The sequence below is a fragment of the Eurosta solidaginis genome, chromosome 1, assembly GCF_040869045.1.
Source record: "Eurosta solidaginis isolate ZX-2024a chromosome 1, ASM4086904v1, whole genome shotgun sequence".
Taxonomy (NCBI): domain Eukaryota; kingdom Metazoa; phylum Arthropoda; class Insecta; order Diptera; family Tephritidae; genus Eurosta; species Eurosta solidaginis.
Window position 1 is genome coordinate 385,210,481 of NC_090319.1, and position 18,512 is coordinate 385,228,992.

An 18,512-nucleotide genomic window follows, 5' to 3' on the forward strand; every position below is an offset into this window, starting at 1 on the left:
GATTGTAAGATGCAAACGAAATATGCAGCAAATTCAACATCAAATGAGATGTTAAAGTTAGTACAAGACTTAGCAAGAGAATAAAATTGCAAGGTGTGCGTGGCATTTCATGGTTTGGCCTATTCATTGTCGTAGCCAAAGTAAAACGACCAAAGATATGGTACCGAAATATAGTTGAAAGGATTCCAAATGGATTCTGGAAGGTCATGAATTGGATCCCCAGAGTACCAATAATAATGTCAACGAGGTAGTCCCGAAATTGTTCGGAGAGAAATCAGTCCCGAAAACAATCCCGAATCAAATCCTGAAATAGTTCCAAAATAGTTCTGAATTATTTCTTACCGAAATGATTCCTAAATACGTCCAAAATAATGCTGAAATGGCTCCAAATATTTCGCGCATGGTACTCAAAAAAATTCTAAATATTTCTAAAACTGTCCCACAGCACTCCCGATAAGGTCGCAGAAAGTCCCAATGTAGTTGGATAATGGTCCCGAAATAATTCCGAAAATAATCCCAAAAACGTCATAAGATAACTCCGAAGCTGTTCTGTAGTAAGCCTCCAAGCAATCATAAAGGGTTTCGTAAATAGTCCCGAAATGATACCGAAACGCTCCTACATATACCCCACATGATCTCGAAAACATCCTAAAGTAATTATGAAATTGTCCCCCCGAAGTAATCTGTATAGGTATTGTATCCGAAATAGCAAATCGCCCCATTTCCCTTTGGAACTGCAGAAAATCGATTATTTTTATTAAAATTCGAAAATTCTTTAATTTTTTTGTTGCCATGTAAAAAACTATACATTCGCGTTAAAATCTTAAAAAACACGAGACATGTAGGAGAGGAAGCGATTTCGAACTAGCTATTTGGCAAATATTTTTGTTCGTTTTTCAATGGTTTTTGTTACAAAATATTTTTAAATTAAAAGTGTTTGTTTAATTTCTTATTTAATTTCTCCTACAATGAAACCGATATTATCTATTATTTTATTATTATTTTTTTATCCTCCTTATAGTCCTCATTCAAAAATGATATAGATGGGTTGTCCCTTTTTTATTTAAGAAATGTAGTATTTTTCTATGTGTGCCATTGTGCCACATTTTCAATATTTCGCTATCGATTGGAATTTTGTTGATCGCTGGAAGCAGGGCCGTGCCGGCGGTCGTGGGGCCCTTGTGCAAAATTCACAGGAGGCCCTTTTTCTAAAAAAAAGGTTATACGACATAAGAGGTTTTGCTTGTAGGATATTTTTATATTATGTTGCATACATAGTTTCTTTACATGCTTTTTTACAGCCAAATTGTCACAAGTATTAGCGTTACAAAAAAATAAATATTTTTATATGACTACATTTGACTTGTACATTAATGACTAATCGTCAATGTAAAATCTCAGAAACATTATCACTTCTTTTCTTGCACATATTGTGAGTTTCCTGTGCCTCTCATTCTAGAAAAGTTTTTTTCTACTTTTCATACTCGTAAAATCATCGATTGTTTTTGAAAAATCAATTTTCTCAGCTCTTTCATTTTCAATAGATAGAATAATCGTTCATTGCCCGAACTTCGCAAATAATTGTTGATCAAGTTTAATTTTGAAAACTATCGTTCAGCGGTGGCAGTTATTGCTGGGATGGTTAAGAACAGTATGCAAGCAGTATAAAAATCTGAAACATTTGATATCAATGAACTGTTTTCAATTACAAGAAAATCTGACAGCTCTTTGATTGTTTTCATTTGATTTTTTGACTTACTTTGGCTAACAAATTTTAGAATTAAATATAATAAAGTTTTTAAAGTTGTGGCAATCAAATAATGAGTGATTGTTATAATAATTACCTCAATTAAGTCGGAGCTTTCATTGGTGACTATTGTATTCCCCTCCAACTCTTTCGAGTTTTCTTCACCCACAGAAATTGGATAAAAAAGTATAATTTTTTTTGAAAATTTACAAATAAATTTTTAAACATATTATGACTATTGTGATACTTATATAATATACACTATTTTGCTCTTAATTTATTAATGCATTATATGAGGTCAACAGATCATTAACGAAAACAAAAATGTACATAAATATATTTCTGTTTTCACGTAATGTTTTATTTTCTAAATTCATTCGCCAATCTTAATGGTCACATTTATTTTTAATCATCGAGATTACAATTTTTATTTACCTTGAATTTCATCCACATTTTTATTCGGGACAATGTTAACATCTTGTTGCCTATCATCAATCATGGTGTCAACTTCTTTGTATTTGCAATACTTTGCTCTTCCTTGCGTTTTTTATCAGCCCTCTTTTGATGGCCACTCAAATAAGTACGCTTCATGATACTACATCAGAATATATTTGAAACCATTCAACTCAAAATCGCATCAGAATATAATGTAAAATGTGCTTTACGGCAAAGTGGACTTAAGCTGTTCTTCCTATGAACCACAGATATATTATCGAACTTAAGTTTATTACAAATACATTGACTTTTTGGTTCATGTGAGCGTACGCTCAAATAAATTGTGCTCGTGTTAAGAGTTGTGGGTCCCTCTACTTCCTACTAGGTTTTAATATAATCTGCGCGCTCTGTTCTCGAGTCGTTCGTATATAAGTGGAATTTCATTGTGTCCATATACACGACTATATGTGACCCGGTCTATGAAAATGTGGCTTATGACTCAAAAAAGAAATTGCGAGAAACAGCTGTTAAAGATAAACAATGCATTTCTTCAGTTTCTTAGTATTTTTTCTTTTGCATTATGAACAGTCATGCCCAAAAGGCAAAGCACAAACCAGTTTCTGACCGATATTTTGGCTCCATGGCCATCGAAAAAAATGCTATCAAAAAAATCTGAGGATGCCTAACCAATGCTGCTGAAAAATTGGGTTCACTAAGGCTCACCTATCAATGGTCATTGGGGTTTTGACAGGGCACTGTCCCATGGGTATCCATGCGGTACGTATTAATATACTGGAAACTCCATCCTGCTGCAGCTGTATGGAGGATGATGAGATGGAATCGCCAAATCACTTTATGCTTGATTTCCCAACTTTTTCCAGAACTAGGCGAAAGCATTTCGGTCGCGACTCAATTGGATCTCGAGAGGATTTATCCAAAGTTGAGATCGGTATCATTCGGAGCTTTATCGTTGCTACTCAACGATTCTCTAAGTATCTAGATCTATCTGTATCTGCTTTTGGATTAGAATTTGAATAAAATAAATAAAGACTAAAAATTTTCACATAATTTAGTGTATACATTTTTCGGTGAAACTCTTGTGACTCGGGGATTTGGGGTCCCTCGGAATTGGGGGTCCTGGTGCACCGCACCGCTTTCACCGGTCTCTGTACGGCCCTGGCTGGAAGCTGGCGTCTATCACCCCTATCTTCAAGTCTGGCAATAAAAATGAAGTAAAGGATTACAGGTCAATATCTAAAAACTTTTTGAAAAGGTAGTTAAAAACAATTTATCATTCGCTGCGTTTGAGGATGGATGTCAAGTTGACACCATATACACGGATTTTTCTAAGGCCTTTGACACAGTTTCGCACAAATTACTTCTGTAGAAACTTGAAAACTTGGGCGTTTACTCAAGATTTCTGTAGTGGCTGAAGTCCTATTTAGAAAAATGAAGTCTCAACAACGTCGGGTATACCACAAGGTAGCATCCTTGATCCTATTTTGTTCTTAATGATGTTGGGTCATGCATAAACAATGCGAACTATTTGCTTTATACTGACGACTTAAAACTCTTTCAGAGGATCTCCTGTACTTCTGATGCATTGCTTCTGCAAGATCTGAATGCTATTAATAAAAATGGGCATTTCAAAATAATCTGCGACTCAATATTAGTAAATGCTTGGCGTAATTTTTGACTCATCTTTTACTTTTGGTAATCATGTAAACTTTCTCATACCAAAGGCTTATACCAACATAGCTTCCTTGCGACGATATGCTAAGGATTTCAAGGAGCCATATTCCAAGAAAACCTTATACAATGCCTTAGTGCGTTCTAACTTAGAGTATGTTTCAGTCATCTGGAATCCGATATACTCTTCACACTCTTTAAGAATTGAAAGAATTCATCGCAAGTTCATACGATTTGCTCTTCAACCTCTGCTATCACCTGCTGCCCTACAATGCTATATGCATGCTCTTGCCACGTGAAGCTTTGTTCAAAACGTAATGTTTCTTTTTGACATAATATCCGGTGCCATTGACTGCTCATAACTACTTGGGCAGTTGACTTTCAATATCCCTAACAGAGCTTTCCGCTTTCGCAGTACATTCCGCGTTGAAGTGCAGCGTTCGAATTACTTCAGTTTCGCACCTCTTCTAAGAGGTCTTGTAGAATTTAATCGCCTGTCCAGAAGCCTTGATCTGGACTTTGCCATGTAAAGGTCTGTGTTTAAGACACGTATTGAGTCTTATTACTTATCTCAGTAAATTTCACTTTAAAATTGTTAAATTAGTACTAAGTTACCCTGTAATCTAGTCAGTAAGGTTGTTACCATTTGACTGAAGAAAGATATATGAAATATGAAATATTACTTATAAATAAATTTTGCGATCGAATCGAAATTAAAAAAGAAAGACTTGTATGAATTGATTGATTTATGCTCTGTTGCTAATATTTGTTTGGAATTTATCAATATTTGGATATTCAATACGTTTGTAATAAAATTTAGTTCAACTTAGCAGTTATCAAGTTGTTAATTAACATGGCTATTAGAATTTATTAATCTTTAAAAACTGTATAACAAAAAAATAATAACAAATAATTGCTTAATCTTTTTAGTTTTAAAATATTTAAGAGTTCGGATGCAAAAGAGTTTGCGGAAGTAACACTTTTTTACTGTCACGTAATTGGTAACGATATTCCTTTTGTTTAAAAATAGTTTTTACAATGTTTCTGCAAGTTTTCATTGATATGTACTCTGTAGAGTTTATACATCAAATCATAATCAAAGTTTTTTTTAATGAAGTGTTTAATGTATCTTATACAAAAGTACACTCACCAAAAAAAGTATTGCTACAAGGACTTCTTGCAGTTGTCTCCTAGGTTTGCTTTAGCAAAATAATTTTCACTATAGAAACATGTACAACTATTTTATAAATCAATATAAACCAAATTTCAAAATGTTACGCGAAATTCGCAGAAAATTCTAAATCGAAACACGAATGCTAATATTGTGCATTTTCTTACATAAAAATTTGGAGCATAATTTTTTTATGTATCGACTGCTGAGTTTAATATTATTCTTTCTGGGCTGCTTTTTCGAAAATGCCTTATCTTAGACACGCCCTGTTTCTGAATTTGCTACAAAAATGTCCTATCCCAGAATTCGGTTGAAGAACGCCAGGATTTTTTTCGTAAAGATCCCAGTTAATATCAAAATATATTTATATCTCTCAGTATTGCTGGCTCGAAGTCAAAATTGTTTTTGTTGGTTTCGCAAAAAACAATAAAACACTAAGGTTTTTGTTAATGCCAATATATTTCAATTACCTTCGGTAATCGTTTTCAGGGCAACTATATCATCGCTCTACGGCGCTTTGAATTATAGTTGATGATGGTTTTTTATACCACTCACGTTTCATTTGATTACCTTGCCTGATTACGATCGAGTCAAGATATGACAATTTTCCGTCGTCTTCTAATTCTGTAGTAAATGGTATATGTTTGTCAAAAGAATTTAATGCGTCAAGTGTATTCTTAATTTCATTTTCGTTTATTGCTGTAAATATGTCATGCACGTCTTTTGTTAGTAGTCTTGGTTTATGATTTAGTTTTTTAAGCGTAGTTTCAAGCAATTCTTCCATTACAATATCTGCAATGACTGCGGAAGTTGGTGATCCCATTGGTAATACCTTCAATTATGTGTATATCGATTCATTATATTTAAAGTATCTATTTTCTTCGATGCAGAATTTTAAAATTTCCATAAAAATTTTCTTTGGTATTTTTGTATATTTTTCTATTGTTGTCCATTTTTCTTTTTTAACGTCAAGTGCAAGTCGTTCGGTACGCTAGGGAACAGTGAGACAACATCGAACGAAATTAGCTTTTCATCGTCACAAATATATGTATTATTAATTTTTTCTTTAAAATCAAGTGTATTCTTAATGTTGTAACTGGAACTTAAAGTTACGTTCTTTAAAATGTTTGTAATATATTTACAAAGCCCATAAGATGGTGAGCCTGTGGTGGAGCAAATCGGTCTAAGAGGTGTTCCTTCCTAATGAATCTTTGGAAGACCGTATATTCTCGGGGATATTGACGTGGTTGTTACAAGGTTGCCTCTTTCGGCCTTTGAAATAAATCCCATTTTAAATATTTTACCCACAAATCTTATAGCACATTAAGGCATATATTTAATAGAACAAAATCAAAAATACCTGAAACGGAGAAAAGTTATGTAATTTACAAAATACCATGCGAAGGGAATGAGATTGAATTTTGAGATAACATTTATGTGGGCGCTACCAAAACAAAATTGAAAACTCGACTCTCACAATATAAATCCGACTACAAATAGTGTCACAGCGCGAATAATTATAAAACACCACTCATGGCCCACTATGCTAACAAAAGCCACTGTCCGAACTTCAAAGCAGCAAGAACAACAAAGCAAGAAAAGGATGACAATAGAAATGTTACACATAATAAACACACCGCCAAATAGAAGAATAAAGTACAAAACAGACATTGACAATATTGCACAATCTTACAGGCACTTATTAACAAAGAACGGACAGTGTAATAATACTGTTTTCACACAGAAACTTAATGATCTCATTTCACCTTCTAATGAAATCGTAAATTTTTTGCTTTCACACAGAAGTAACTGCTCGATTAGTATGAAGGATGAAATGTCAAGCGAATAAAATAATGCTATATGACAGACAATCATGGCGGAACGATACTTTGTTTTTGTAAATTCGATGGACAAATGTCAAAATCGTACTGCGCCGGAAGTTGATGTATCAAATCAAATAAAAAAGGTTATAATCAGCTGTTCGATGCGGCCACCTTGTATCATTCCGCCATGCAGACAATGACATTTACTTTGACAAATGACATTTTTAAGCACTGAACACACCAAAAACTAAGAAACTGAACGCTCCCAACAGAGTTGCATTGTGCTTTTGACTTCATTAGGCATTCGATTAGCTACTAATGAAATAATTATAGATTCGAATTTTGTAGGGAAGATTGAGCTCAATAAGCTTCTTAATGAAGAAAACTGACTTTATTATTCAATTAGCCGTCTGTGTGAAAACAGTATAATACTCCACGTTAGGCGGTAAATACGTGAAAAATAAATGTATGTAATTAGTGTTTTAAAAATGTATTATTTAATTTACAATAAATAAATAAAATGTATGCTTTTATGTTGTTTAGTTGCCCTGAAGGCGATTACCGAAGGTAATTGAAATATATTGGCATTAACAAAAACTTTAGTGTTTTATTGTTTCTTGCGAAACCAACAAAAATTTTGACCTCGAGCCAGCAATACTGAGAGATATTAGTAAACAAAGTTCGCAAAAACATCAAGATACAAAATATATAGCTCAGATAGGGCATTTTTGAAACAGGCCGTTATCCAAAAATTTTTGAGATAGGGCGTTTTAGAAACGGTAGCCGAGATAGGGTGATATTCCTGTAATCAGTCGATATGCTCAACTCAGCTGACAAAAAAATGCCAAAAATCAAGAAATTTTATTATACTTATATTCAATGAGCTACAAAACTGCATACTCAGAAAAAATTTAATTGAATTCTTAGTGAAAATTTTAAAATTTTACTAAATATTCGTGTTTCGAATTCGAATTTTAACGAAATTTGCGTAAGATCTTCAACTTTAGTTAGTTTTATTTATCTATTTAGATATAAGTGTGCCCGGCAGAATTGGTCCTGCCCAAAAAATGGGTTGTCTACATTCAAAAAATCCCCCTCTTCTTTCTCTATACCATTCTCGTCTACCTTGTCCTCCATTTTTCTTCTTATTCTTTTCCATCCCTTATTCGATATATATCCCTCCCACTACCACTATGACTCCAACTACAACTCCCAAACTTTTTCCGTGAGTGTATATTTATTTAAATTTCTCGTTTCAATCATCATAGCATGGCGGTATGAGAATGAACATCCTTCAGATTGGGATTATCGTGACACATATAAATGGGTAAATGACTACCCGATATGTGGAGGATCGCAACAGTCGCCTATAAATTTGGAAAGCTACAATGTAAGTAAGAGAAACTTTGATTAAATTTTTTCACATTCTTCCGGAAATTTTGTTCATTTTTTTGCTACTTTACTAATGCAATGTGCGGATAAAAGCAACAAATTGGGAGGGAAATGTTGGAGAGGCCAGAAAAGTAAAGAAAACTAGAGGGAGAGTAAAAGTAAGAATAAGGGTAATGGCTTCAGGAAAAATAGTAACAAAAGGTTGACAGTAAGATTAAAAATAAAATTACGATGAGATTAAGAGTAGTAGTGAGTTAGACCTACTTAGATAATAGCAAGAGTAGGAAAAGTAAGAAGGTTTACGGAAGAATGGAAGTGATTGGGAAATTAAGTGGGTCGAATAAGGTTAACTTGCAAAACGCAGAACGGAGAGAAAATAAGAGAGGAAAAAGAGGTAGGTGAATATATTGAGTAGAACAATGTGTGTCGGGTTTGATCATAAGGCTGGTAGTATTTAATGTCGTTCTAAATGTTAGCCAGAACTGTTTAAAATAAAGATCATATAAGCCAAAATCGTCTTTTTCATCATCAGGGTCTTGGGCTCGTATGTCTCCAATCTCGAGTTTTTGTATTACAAGCCTTCCAGATACTCATCCGTACCTTTATGATAGTGTTCCAAATCGTCAGTAATTTCATAGACGTCAACGGTATGTTTCCGTAGATTTCAGTTGTAGACACAGCATACTCTCAAGATCTAGCCTCTCAGTTCTGTTGACTAAAACAAAAAAAAAAAAAACAATGAAATAATGACCGCGGAATTAACGCCTCCTAAATGGATCTAACGTCAGTTGACCCTATTTAATGTAAAATAAAATTATTTAAAAAAAATTGTTTGAGTTAAACGGTTTTATTGAAAACAGTACTTACATGAAGTAATAATAATACTAAAAGCTAGAAAATAATTAGGTAGGACCTGAAATTTCTAAAAATGTGAGGCGTAGCATAACCTTAATAAGGTTCAGTTGGTCTTATATATGACTATCAATAGAAATTTTACACGTCCAACGCTTTTATTTAATTGTCTGATCAACACCCTAGATTGATGCGGAGTGTGATGACTAGTACCTTGGACCTACCTAATTATTTTCTAGCTTTTAGTATTATTATTATTTCATGTAAGTAATGTTTTCAATAAAACCGTTTAACTTAAAAACATTTTTTTTAAATAATTTTATTTTCAAGTTTTTAGTTTTTATTTAATTGCCTATTATTTCTCATTCTATTTAGTTCATTTAGTGACTCATTATTACGAGTACTCTTTCCTGACAATTTGTTACAATCTAAGTCCTCAATACATAATTGTTCCAAAGACTTTATTCGACTCTGCGCCACGTATGATGCCACTTCTATCGGACTGTATGTAATATTTGTCCTAATTATGAGCCAAATCGGACATCATAGGTCGCTTTCTATTCATGTATGTATTATGCGTTCCAATTATGGACCACAAATACGATTTTTTTGAATATCTCGAACCTTGCGCTACGTAGCGGTGACTTTTTCTTATTATTGCATTGTCATCGGGTTCTGAACTATTTTCTAAGTTTCAAGCTTGTAGCTTATCGGGAAGTTACTTAAATTTCAATTACAAAATTCGTGCCAGCCAGCCAGCCTATCAAGTCAAGCTAAATAAAACCGTTTAAAAAGGAAATAGCTCTCGCCCGCAAAAGAAATACAGACCGCAGGCGTTATTTTCCTGTACGTTATTTCATACTTCATAAAGGTATGAGTGAAGTCGAGGCGAATCCAATGAATTCGCCTTGGAGTGAAGTATTTTTTTTATGTTGCTGAAATAAATCAATTTTGCAGAAAAAATCAAGAGGGAAAACTTTAAGTTATAAAGACGAGTCTTGTCGAATGCGATTCCATTTTTTAATTTTATCTTCACCTGTCTATTGCTGTCATCTTTAATAAAAGTCCCCCTATTATTTTTCTTTTTTAATATTTTCAGGCCATAGAATCGTTTGGGCCACCCTTAAGGTTTATAAATTATAATGCACCTTTTATTAAAAAGCTTACAATAGAAAACAATGCCCACTCAGGTAAGAATTCTTCTATTGATGCCTGGTTTTCTAGTGCGGGTTTAATCTCTAGTTAAAGTTGACTACAGTTTAACCTTGCCACTTTGTTCGATAACATAAAATTTGCTGTTCAACTCAGCTTAAGCGGCCGAAGTGGCAGGGTTAAACTCTAGTCAACTTTAACTGGAGTTTAAACTCGCACTGAAAACCTGGCATAAATGTTATATTTTATGGTTTACAATCGCTTTTTATTTTATATATCGCTGCTGCGCCAACAAAATTTGTATTCTTCGATTTCAGTAACTTTTTAGGAGAGCAAAGTGATCTATTTTCAGAACTTTTAAAGGTGACTGTTCTTTTTAGATAAAAGCAACTGGTAATTTCAACTGTCCTATTTCAAACAGAAATGCACTAGTCTAAAACTAACTCAAAGTGATCAGTAGAAATCTTAACTGACGAATAGACTTCTGTGTGTCGAAGTCGAAAATCTTAACTCCCCCTCATTTGTTGCAACATCCGGAGTACGCCAGAGCAGTATTCTTGGTCCCCTCCTGCTTTTGCTTTTCATTAATGATCAATGGCCTACAAAAATCTTGTGATCCTTCGCACTTTAGGGATCTGTATACCAGGAAAGCCCTATATATTTCTTAAATGTGGGCTAAATTAGAATATGCTTCTAATATTGGGAACTTCATCTACAGCCAGAATAGAAATAATTCAAAGAAAATTTGTCCGTTTTGCTTTATGCTCCATACACTTTGATAACCCGTTGAAATAACAGAGGAGAGGAATAAGACTCTCGTTGTAAACTGATCACTTTGCAATCTCTTGAAACGAGGAGAACGATGCAGTTTGTTAAATTTGTTTACGACCTAATTGTTGGCTACTTGGACTGTCTAGCTCTTCTTGCGAAGATGTCGCTGCAAAAAAATCTGCGCTCATTCTTGCCTTTTTATTTGGGTGCCAGCTGAACTAATCATTAGCAGGGCCGTAGAGAGAAAATCTGGGCCCGGGACTAAACAATTTACGGGCCCCTATAAAAAGCCACTAATACATTTGATTAATTTGAATCATTCATGAATCATTGTTGATGGATTACATCAAAAAAAAATGTTTGCCACATCACAACTAATTGATTTTTGGACTAAGAGCTGAAAATAAAATTAACACAGAATATTTACTATTTGTACTGTTTTATTGTAACGTAGAAATAAAATTCTCTTTTAAGAGCCACATATTGTTTCAAATAATCTTTTCTAGCTATGTATTTGGTAACATTTTAGAACATTTCTGATAAATATAATGATGATTATAAATTTTAATTATTCGATATAGAAGGTTCGGATATCAAAGAATGGCTTTTCTTGCTTTATTCGCTGCATTTTTTTTTTTTATAATAAAATCAAAATTTAACTGTTTTGCCACAATGGATTCAACACAAAGCGTGGGAAGTCCTGAAACTTGCTCTTGAGATGAACACGATATATGAAAGTTTTTGATTCTTGCAAGGACGCTGAAAGAATGTTCTGCACTAGCTACAGTAACAGGTATAGTGCAAAAGATACGTAAAGCAACACAAATGTTGGGGAAAATTGTATACAGATTTTGAACATAGATGGCATTCTGCAATTCCAATGGTGACAGACCTTTATCAACATTTGCTTCGAGAAACGTCCGACTTGTATTTTTCGACAAATATTGCTGAGCTCGCCCGAACTGTAGTTTCATCCATGTCTTCAAATTGCCACAAAAAGGAAAACATCTCGTTCAAATTTCTCATATATACAAATCGTTCAGTAATGCCAGTGATTACCGAATCAATGATCACCAAGAATGTAATCTTTTTAAAATCAGACTCTGGATCATCCGTAATCATCTCATTTCCATTATCTTCAAATCGTATTTTGGGTTTTCTCTTACGAATGTCCGGAAACTTTGTCGAGATGTTCAATTGAATAGCAACTGTTTTCTGATCTGGTTCCTGATCAACGTCAAATCAGCTTATAAGGCATCTAGATGTCGCGGTGCCCCCCATAAAACAGAAACACATCTTTTCAGAAAACATTAGTCAGAACCCATTTACAGAAAGACAAAACTCAGAAGTCAAATTTCCGAAGTCAAATTTCAGAAGTAAAAATTCAGAAGTCAAATTTAATAAGGCAAAATTCAGAAGTCAAAATTCAGAAAGTAATCAGACTACAGAAAAAACAAAATTTTTCTCAAAATTCAGAAATGTTTATTTATTTGGAAGGAATTATGTATAAAGAAAAAGTAGTATTCAAAATATATTTATTTTTCGATATTTCGACTTCAATCTGAAGTCATCATCAAGAATCTACGAAAAGAAAACAATTAACATTTTTAAACATACATTTCCGTAGCAAAAATACGACTTACACATATGGATATGTATGATCGACTGAACCATTGTTTACTATATAGTTTGGCAGCTTAAGTAGAGGTTATGTTGCGAATAGAGTGGAAGGCAGTGGACTAGGCAGTCGAATGTCATATAATGCAGGAATGGTGTTCGGAGTTTTTTCAAAGTTAAAAAAAAAAATGATAAAAGCTTTAATATAAATACAACTATTGTTTTAATAACAACAAAAACGCCATATATATTCTGTATATATTCATTGGCAATGATTATCTCACTTTAAAATTTGAATTAAATAATCTAAAGTTTTTTTCTGAAACTGAGTCGAGAACTGTGCGTGTGAATGTTCGAATTTTCACCGATCAGCTGTTAGTTGCGCTACTTGGTAAAATTTACAATGGACTGAACAGAAATTATGACAACATAATTTTAGTAAAAACAAAAGAGCGAAAAATATAAATAAAGATAAATCAAAAACTCCCGCGAATATAAACAATTTCATGTACCGCAAGTGTAAACAAAAAACATATGTATACAATAAAAAATGTGTCAACAAAAAATAAAAATATATATATATATATATGTATGTACGTATTTAATGCAGGCATGCTTAACCAACGAACCGATATCATTTCGTTACGATAATTAACGTTAATAAACGAAACAAAGTCATTTCGTTTCGTTTATTAACGTTAAGAACGTCAAATTAACGAAGTGATTTTGCTTCGTTTTCTGCCATATCAAAACGAAATCAAATCGGGTATGTTGATTATTAATTTCAAACTATGCTGGCAAAGCTGATTGATGGCGGAGTCATTAAAGGTGAAGGCATTAGCCAAGCTGATTGAAACTTTTCTCATGAATTTTGACAGTACGAACATTTCTCAGAGTATTTTGACATTACCACCAACGAATTACACAAACAAATTACATGGAGTTCGTGTGTATGTCCGCTCGCTGTTAGCACCTTACTGGCTTCACCATGGCTATAGCATTGCCAGCACAATTCAAACTTTAAGTATCACGTTTTTGTTAACGTTTTTACCGTTAACGAAAGCTTTTCGTTTCGGTTAAAAACGAGATACAATTTATCTTGATAATTTCTTTATCGATAATATTTCGAAGTGTTTCAACGGAAACGGTGGAAATTTTTTGATAAACGATTAGCTTAACGTTAAGGTGCATCCCTGATTTAATGTATGTTATGCTCTCAGCATTGCTAGAGTTATTGTTCCAGCTTAAGTTTAGTGAGTGTGCTTAACTAACAGCAGCGTGATGTTGTTGTTTTAAGACCAAATTTCTGTAGGTTTGTGCACAATGGTCTACATCTGATTTAAAATTCATTTTTATATCATTAGGGGTGTTCAAAATGTGTAAGGTTTCTAAAATGAAGCGCTTATTATAATGTTTTTCATGTTCCAGAATGGTTACGTTTTCAAAATCTGGATAGTGTCCCGTTTCTTTGCAATGAGCAGCCAATGCTGTCTTGTTTTCTGGATTATTATTTCTCAATTTAATATTCGATTTGTGGGCGGAAAGCCTCGTCTTTAGTTTAAGTTTAGTTGTCCCTACATATACTTGTTCGCATACGTGGGACCCGTCGCCGTTACATGGAATTTTGTACACCACGTTGGATTTCTCATGATTTGGTATTTTGTCCTTTAAATTACTATAAATTGGTCGTAGAGTGTTGTTGTAAGTAAACGCGATTTCATATTTCTCTTTGTCATATAAATTTGAACCCTTGATTCTTTCAGACACTCCCGGGATATATGTCATTGATTTATAAATTTTATCACCTTTCTCGGTTGTATTATTATTGGCGTTCGCTGTGTGATGTTTGTGAATCAGTTTGTTTATAAGGGACCTGGGAAAAGAATTTTGTTCCAGGGTTTTTCTAATTATGGCTATGTTTTTGTTGTGAAACATCTTATCACTTATGTTAAGAACCCTTCTTATAAAATTTTTCGCTGTGTTCAAAATAGTGTTGGGTGCGTGTTTGGAATTATAATTGATAAGTCTACCCGAAGCTGTTTGTTTTTTATACCAATCAATGTATAACTTATTATTATTTTTAATTATTAATGTGTCAAGGTAGGGAAGTCTGTTATTTTTCTCCACTTCCATAGTAAATCGTATGGATTTGTAATATGTATTAAGTAGTTTAAGCATGTTTTCCATTTCGCTCGCATCTTGATGATGACTTCAGATTGAAGTCGAAATATCGAAAAATAAATATATTTTGAATACTACTAAAAAAGAAGTTTTATTCAATAATCTGGCCTAAAGCTCAATCAAAATCATCAAATTATATTAAACAAGGCTATTAAATTTACCAATAAAATAAAGAAAAAGTAGTAAAATCTAAAATTTTGAATTGTGTGCAATAGCATGTATGTAATTAATTAAATCTTTTTGCGTGTATCTTTATACTCAGCTGAGCAGAGCTCACAGAGTATATTAAATTTGTTCGCATAACGGCAATCCGAAACGGCATAAACTAATCGAGATATGTAGATATAGACTTCTATATATCAAAATGATCTGGGCGAAAAAAGAAATTCATTTAGCCATGTCCGTCCGTCCGTCCGTCCGTTCGTCCGTAAACACGATACCTTGAGTAAATTTTGAGGTATCTTGATGAAATTTGGTATGTGGGTTCTTGGGCGCTCATCTCAGATCGCTATTTAAAATGAACGAAATCGGACTACAACCACGCCCACTTTTTCGATATCGAAAATTTCGAAAAACAGAAAAAGTGTGATAATTCATTACCAAAGACGAATAAAACGATGAAACTTGGTAGGTGGGTTGACCTTATGACGCAGAATAGAAAATTAGCAAAATTTTGGACAATGGGCGTGGCATCGCCCACTTTTAAAATAAGATAATTTAAGGTTTTTGCAAGCTGTAATTTAGCAGCAGTACAATTTTTCTCTAATATCAATTACAAAAAAAAAAACATTGTATAAAGCAATATGAGCAAAGCTCGCTAATTAAATACATATGGTTCTGACTAATGTTTTCTGAAAAAATGTGTTTCCGAATTTATGTTTTCTGAATTTATGGGGGGAACCAGATGTCGGACCTCAACATGTAGGGTGGCGTCTCTAGCTTGGAGTACGACGTTTCTTTCATTAATGGTAGTAAGTTTTGAACAAAATTGAGGATAGCAAGATACATTCGAACTTGTTGATATACTTGAGAATGCCGGTAATATCTCCGTATGCTTGTGCAGTCAAATTTAGCTTAAATAATGCGTTTAGTGCTTGTGTTAATCGTGGAACATGGTTTGCGAATGGTCTGATTGCCTCAATTCTAGCCGACCACCTAGTTCTGAAAGACTGTTAAGAGACCTCGGTACATTTTTTTGAGGATGTCCCATCGTTGTGGACTGCTGCTGAAAATAGTAAAACATTTGTGTACAACTCCGAAGAAAGTAATTTCAGCCGTACAACATTCTGCATGTGGTGTTGATCATAAATTCAGACTGTGGGTTGCACAAGGCGAGTAATCAGCATTCGAGTTTTTTTTCGAGAATATGACGTAGTGCTCCGTTGTAAGCTCCTTTCATATTGGCGCCGTTATCGTATCCTTGTTCACGACAATCTTTTAATGGGATTTCATGTTTACCTAGAGTATGGCAAATTAAATCAGCGATTTCTTGACCAGTGTTTTGGTTACAATCCACGAAAGCCAAAACCCGTTCTTGAATTGTAAAATGTGTTGCTTTCGAACTGAAATGGAAAAACTCGTTATTCACGGTACCGATGTCGAAACCTTTTAAATAATCTGGACACGGAGTTGGTGGTATTGTTGGAAGACTTTTTGAAGATGAACCTTCATCAGTGTCACCACGAAAGTTTACGATTTCGGATTCTTGTAAACATACATTTTTGTTTGATGTTTTATTGTATCCTTACTGTTCGAAGGCCCAGGCAAAAAATCATTATCAATAGTTGAATCGGATGCGAAACCTGAATGGTTTTGAGCCAACTGCCAAATGAAATATTTATTCTTAAATTTTGAAGAAAAGGACTTTTCAAATTATTTTGTACACTTCACTATAATATAAAAACGAAATGCAGACATTCGTTGCTTTTGAAATTCTGCTTAAAAATTGCACATGGAACAGCTAAAGACTCTCCTGAATTAAATAAAATGTCTTAGTAATTCTAAATCGCGGGTCCCCTCAGACACCCCGGGCCCGGGGAGAATCCCCCCATTCCCCCTCCCCTCTCGTCAGGCCTGATCATTAGCACAATCGTCCGCGTCCTAGCTGAATTAAGCTTATGTGACTAAAATGTTCATACCGTTTACAAAAACAAAATACTCTGTAAAGAAATAATTTTTAACCAGATAAGTTGATAACGAGCTGACGTGAATAACCGTATTCAGCTCACATGGATGTGGTCATTGGTTCTGCTGCTGGTGCTGCCATTAGAAAAATTAAAAAAAAAAGAAATGTTTTCAAATCTGGGGCCTTATTATGGTATTCGATTCCAAAGAAATTTCTATCGCATTTGATAAAAAATTATGTAATTTGAAAGCTTTCATATAGCATTTCCATTCGAATTGGGTTATAGAACAAGGCCCCGGGAATTTTTAGTATTAGCCAAAAGTTGGAATTTTTCTTGGTACAGGTTAAGTCTTTTACGAACTAGATTGGTGGGATATTAATAATACTAAGTGCTGTAGATAACTACTTTTGTTGGATAATTTTTTTTGTCTGCGCAGCGAAGACATACTTTTTCTATAAGAATACACCCACCAGTTGTTACTAGTTTAGGAGCAATACCGATGTGAATACCCATACTAATCCTAAAATTAACGAATTTTTTTTTCTATACTCAGCTGAAATCGCGCTTCATGAAACTGTGCGCGGTACACGACCGATTATAACTGGTGGCTTGTTAGAAGGCGAGTACGAAGCACATTCGGCACATTTCCATTGGGGCTCGCTACTCAGCAAGGGTTCGGAACATTCTATAAATGGACTTCGCTATGACGGCGAACTTCACATTGTTCATAAAAATATGAAATATGGTAACGCGCATGAAGCAAGTCGTCATCGAGACGGTATAGCGGTATTGAGCATTTTGATTAATATTAGTGATGTAAGTATGCTTTAAGATATATATGTTTCCTTATTTGATTTATACAGCATATATATTTTCCTAGAACCTCAGTAAAACATATCATGGACTGAATAAGGTATTCAATATATTACCAAAAATTAAGCAGTACGGTACGAATACAACAATAAGTCAAGACTTGAGTCTAAACTATTTTTTAGGTCATATTAATACTCAACACTTTTATTCATACAAAGGTGTGTAAGATTGACAACTTCGATTGATATTGATTCATATTTATATTTAAAAATAATACTGTGAAACATATAAAAGCCATTCACAAGGTCTCCTATTTGCTGTATGTGCTATGCTTCAAATACACTCATATGAATTACCCAATAGTCATATTCAAAATAAAGTCGAGTTTTTCACGTTATTGGGTTGCAGTTCACTATCAACAAAGCTGCAAATGACTTTAATTTGGGCTAATTATATTAATTCACGTTTTGTTTTGTAACTTTCCAGGTTCTCTTACGACACCACCCTGCACCGAGGCAGTCACTTGGATCGTCCTTGCTGAACCACTCTTGTTATCTCGAGCGCAAGTAAACTACTGAAAGCAAACTGTTTTTATCTTGAATTTGAATTTCTTTCCCTATATTTTAGATTCAAAAATTATTTATCTTAAAGCGAGAAAGCGGTTTACCTATAATAAACAACTATCGACCCCTACAAGAATTGAATGGTCGTAATGTATACAGACGAAAGGGCTAATAGTGAAG

The 18,512-nt window shown here is 33.9% G+C and overlaps 2 protein-coding genes across 3 annotated transcripts in view; one reads left to right on the top strand and one right to left on the bottom strand.

The window, feature by feature from the left end:
* Window positions 1-6,632, bottom strand: part of LOC137238406 (carbonic anhydrase 2-like) — a 42,870-nt gene extending 36,238 nt beyond the window's left edge. The window contains exons 1-2 of one of the 2 annotated variants that reach the window (XM_067763330.1): window positions 6,403-6,632; window positions 2,183-2,342 (exon numbers count right to left, since the gene is read on the bottom strand). In XM_067763330.1, coding sequence (XP_067619431.1) covers window positions 2,183-2,246 — 64 coding nt within the window. In that variant the 5' untranslated portion in view covers window positions 2,247-2,342; window positions 6,403-6,632. Of the gene's footprint in view, window positions 1-2,182; window positions 2,439-6,402 lie in introns of both variants that reach the window. The other variant, XM_067763329.1, reaches the window with a different exon arrangement.
* On the top strand, window positions 5,840-18,100 carry LOC137241361 (carbonic anhydrase 6-like). The gene is made up of 5 exons (XM_067768887.1): window positions 5,840-5,867; window positions 8,134-8,255; window positions 10,209-10,299; window positions 17,510-17,772; window positions 17,837-18,100. The coding sequence occupies exons 1-5, from the start codon at window positions 5,840-5,842 to the stop codon at window positions 17,993-17,995; spliced, it is 663 nt and encodes a 220-aa protein (XP_067624988.1). The 3' UTR covers window positions 17,996-18,100.
* The last annotated feature ends 412 nt before the right edge of the window (window positions 18,101-18,512 follow it).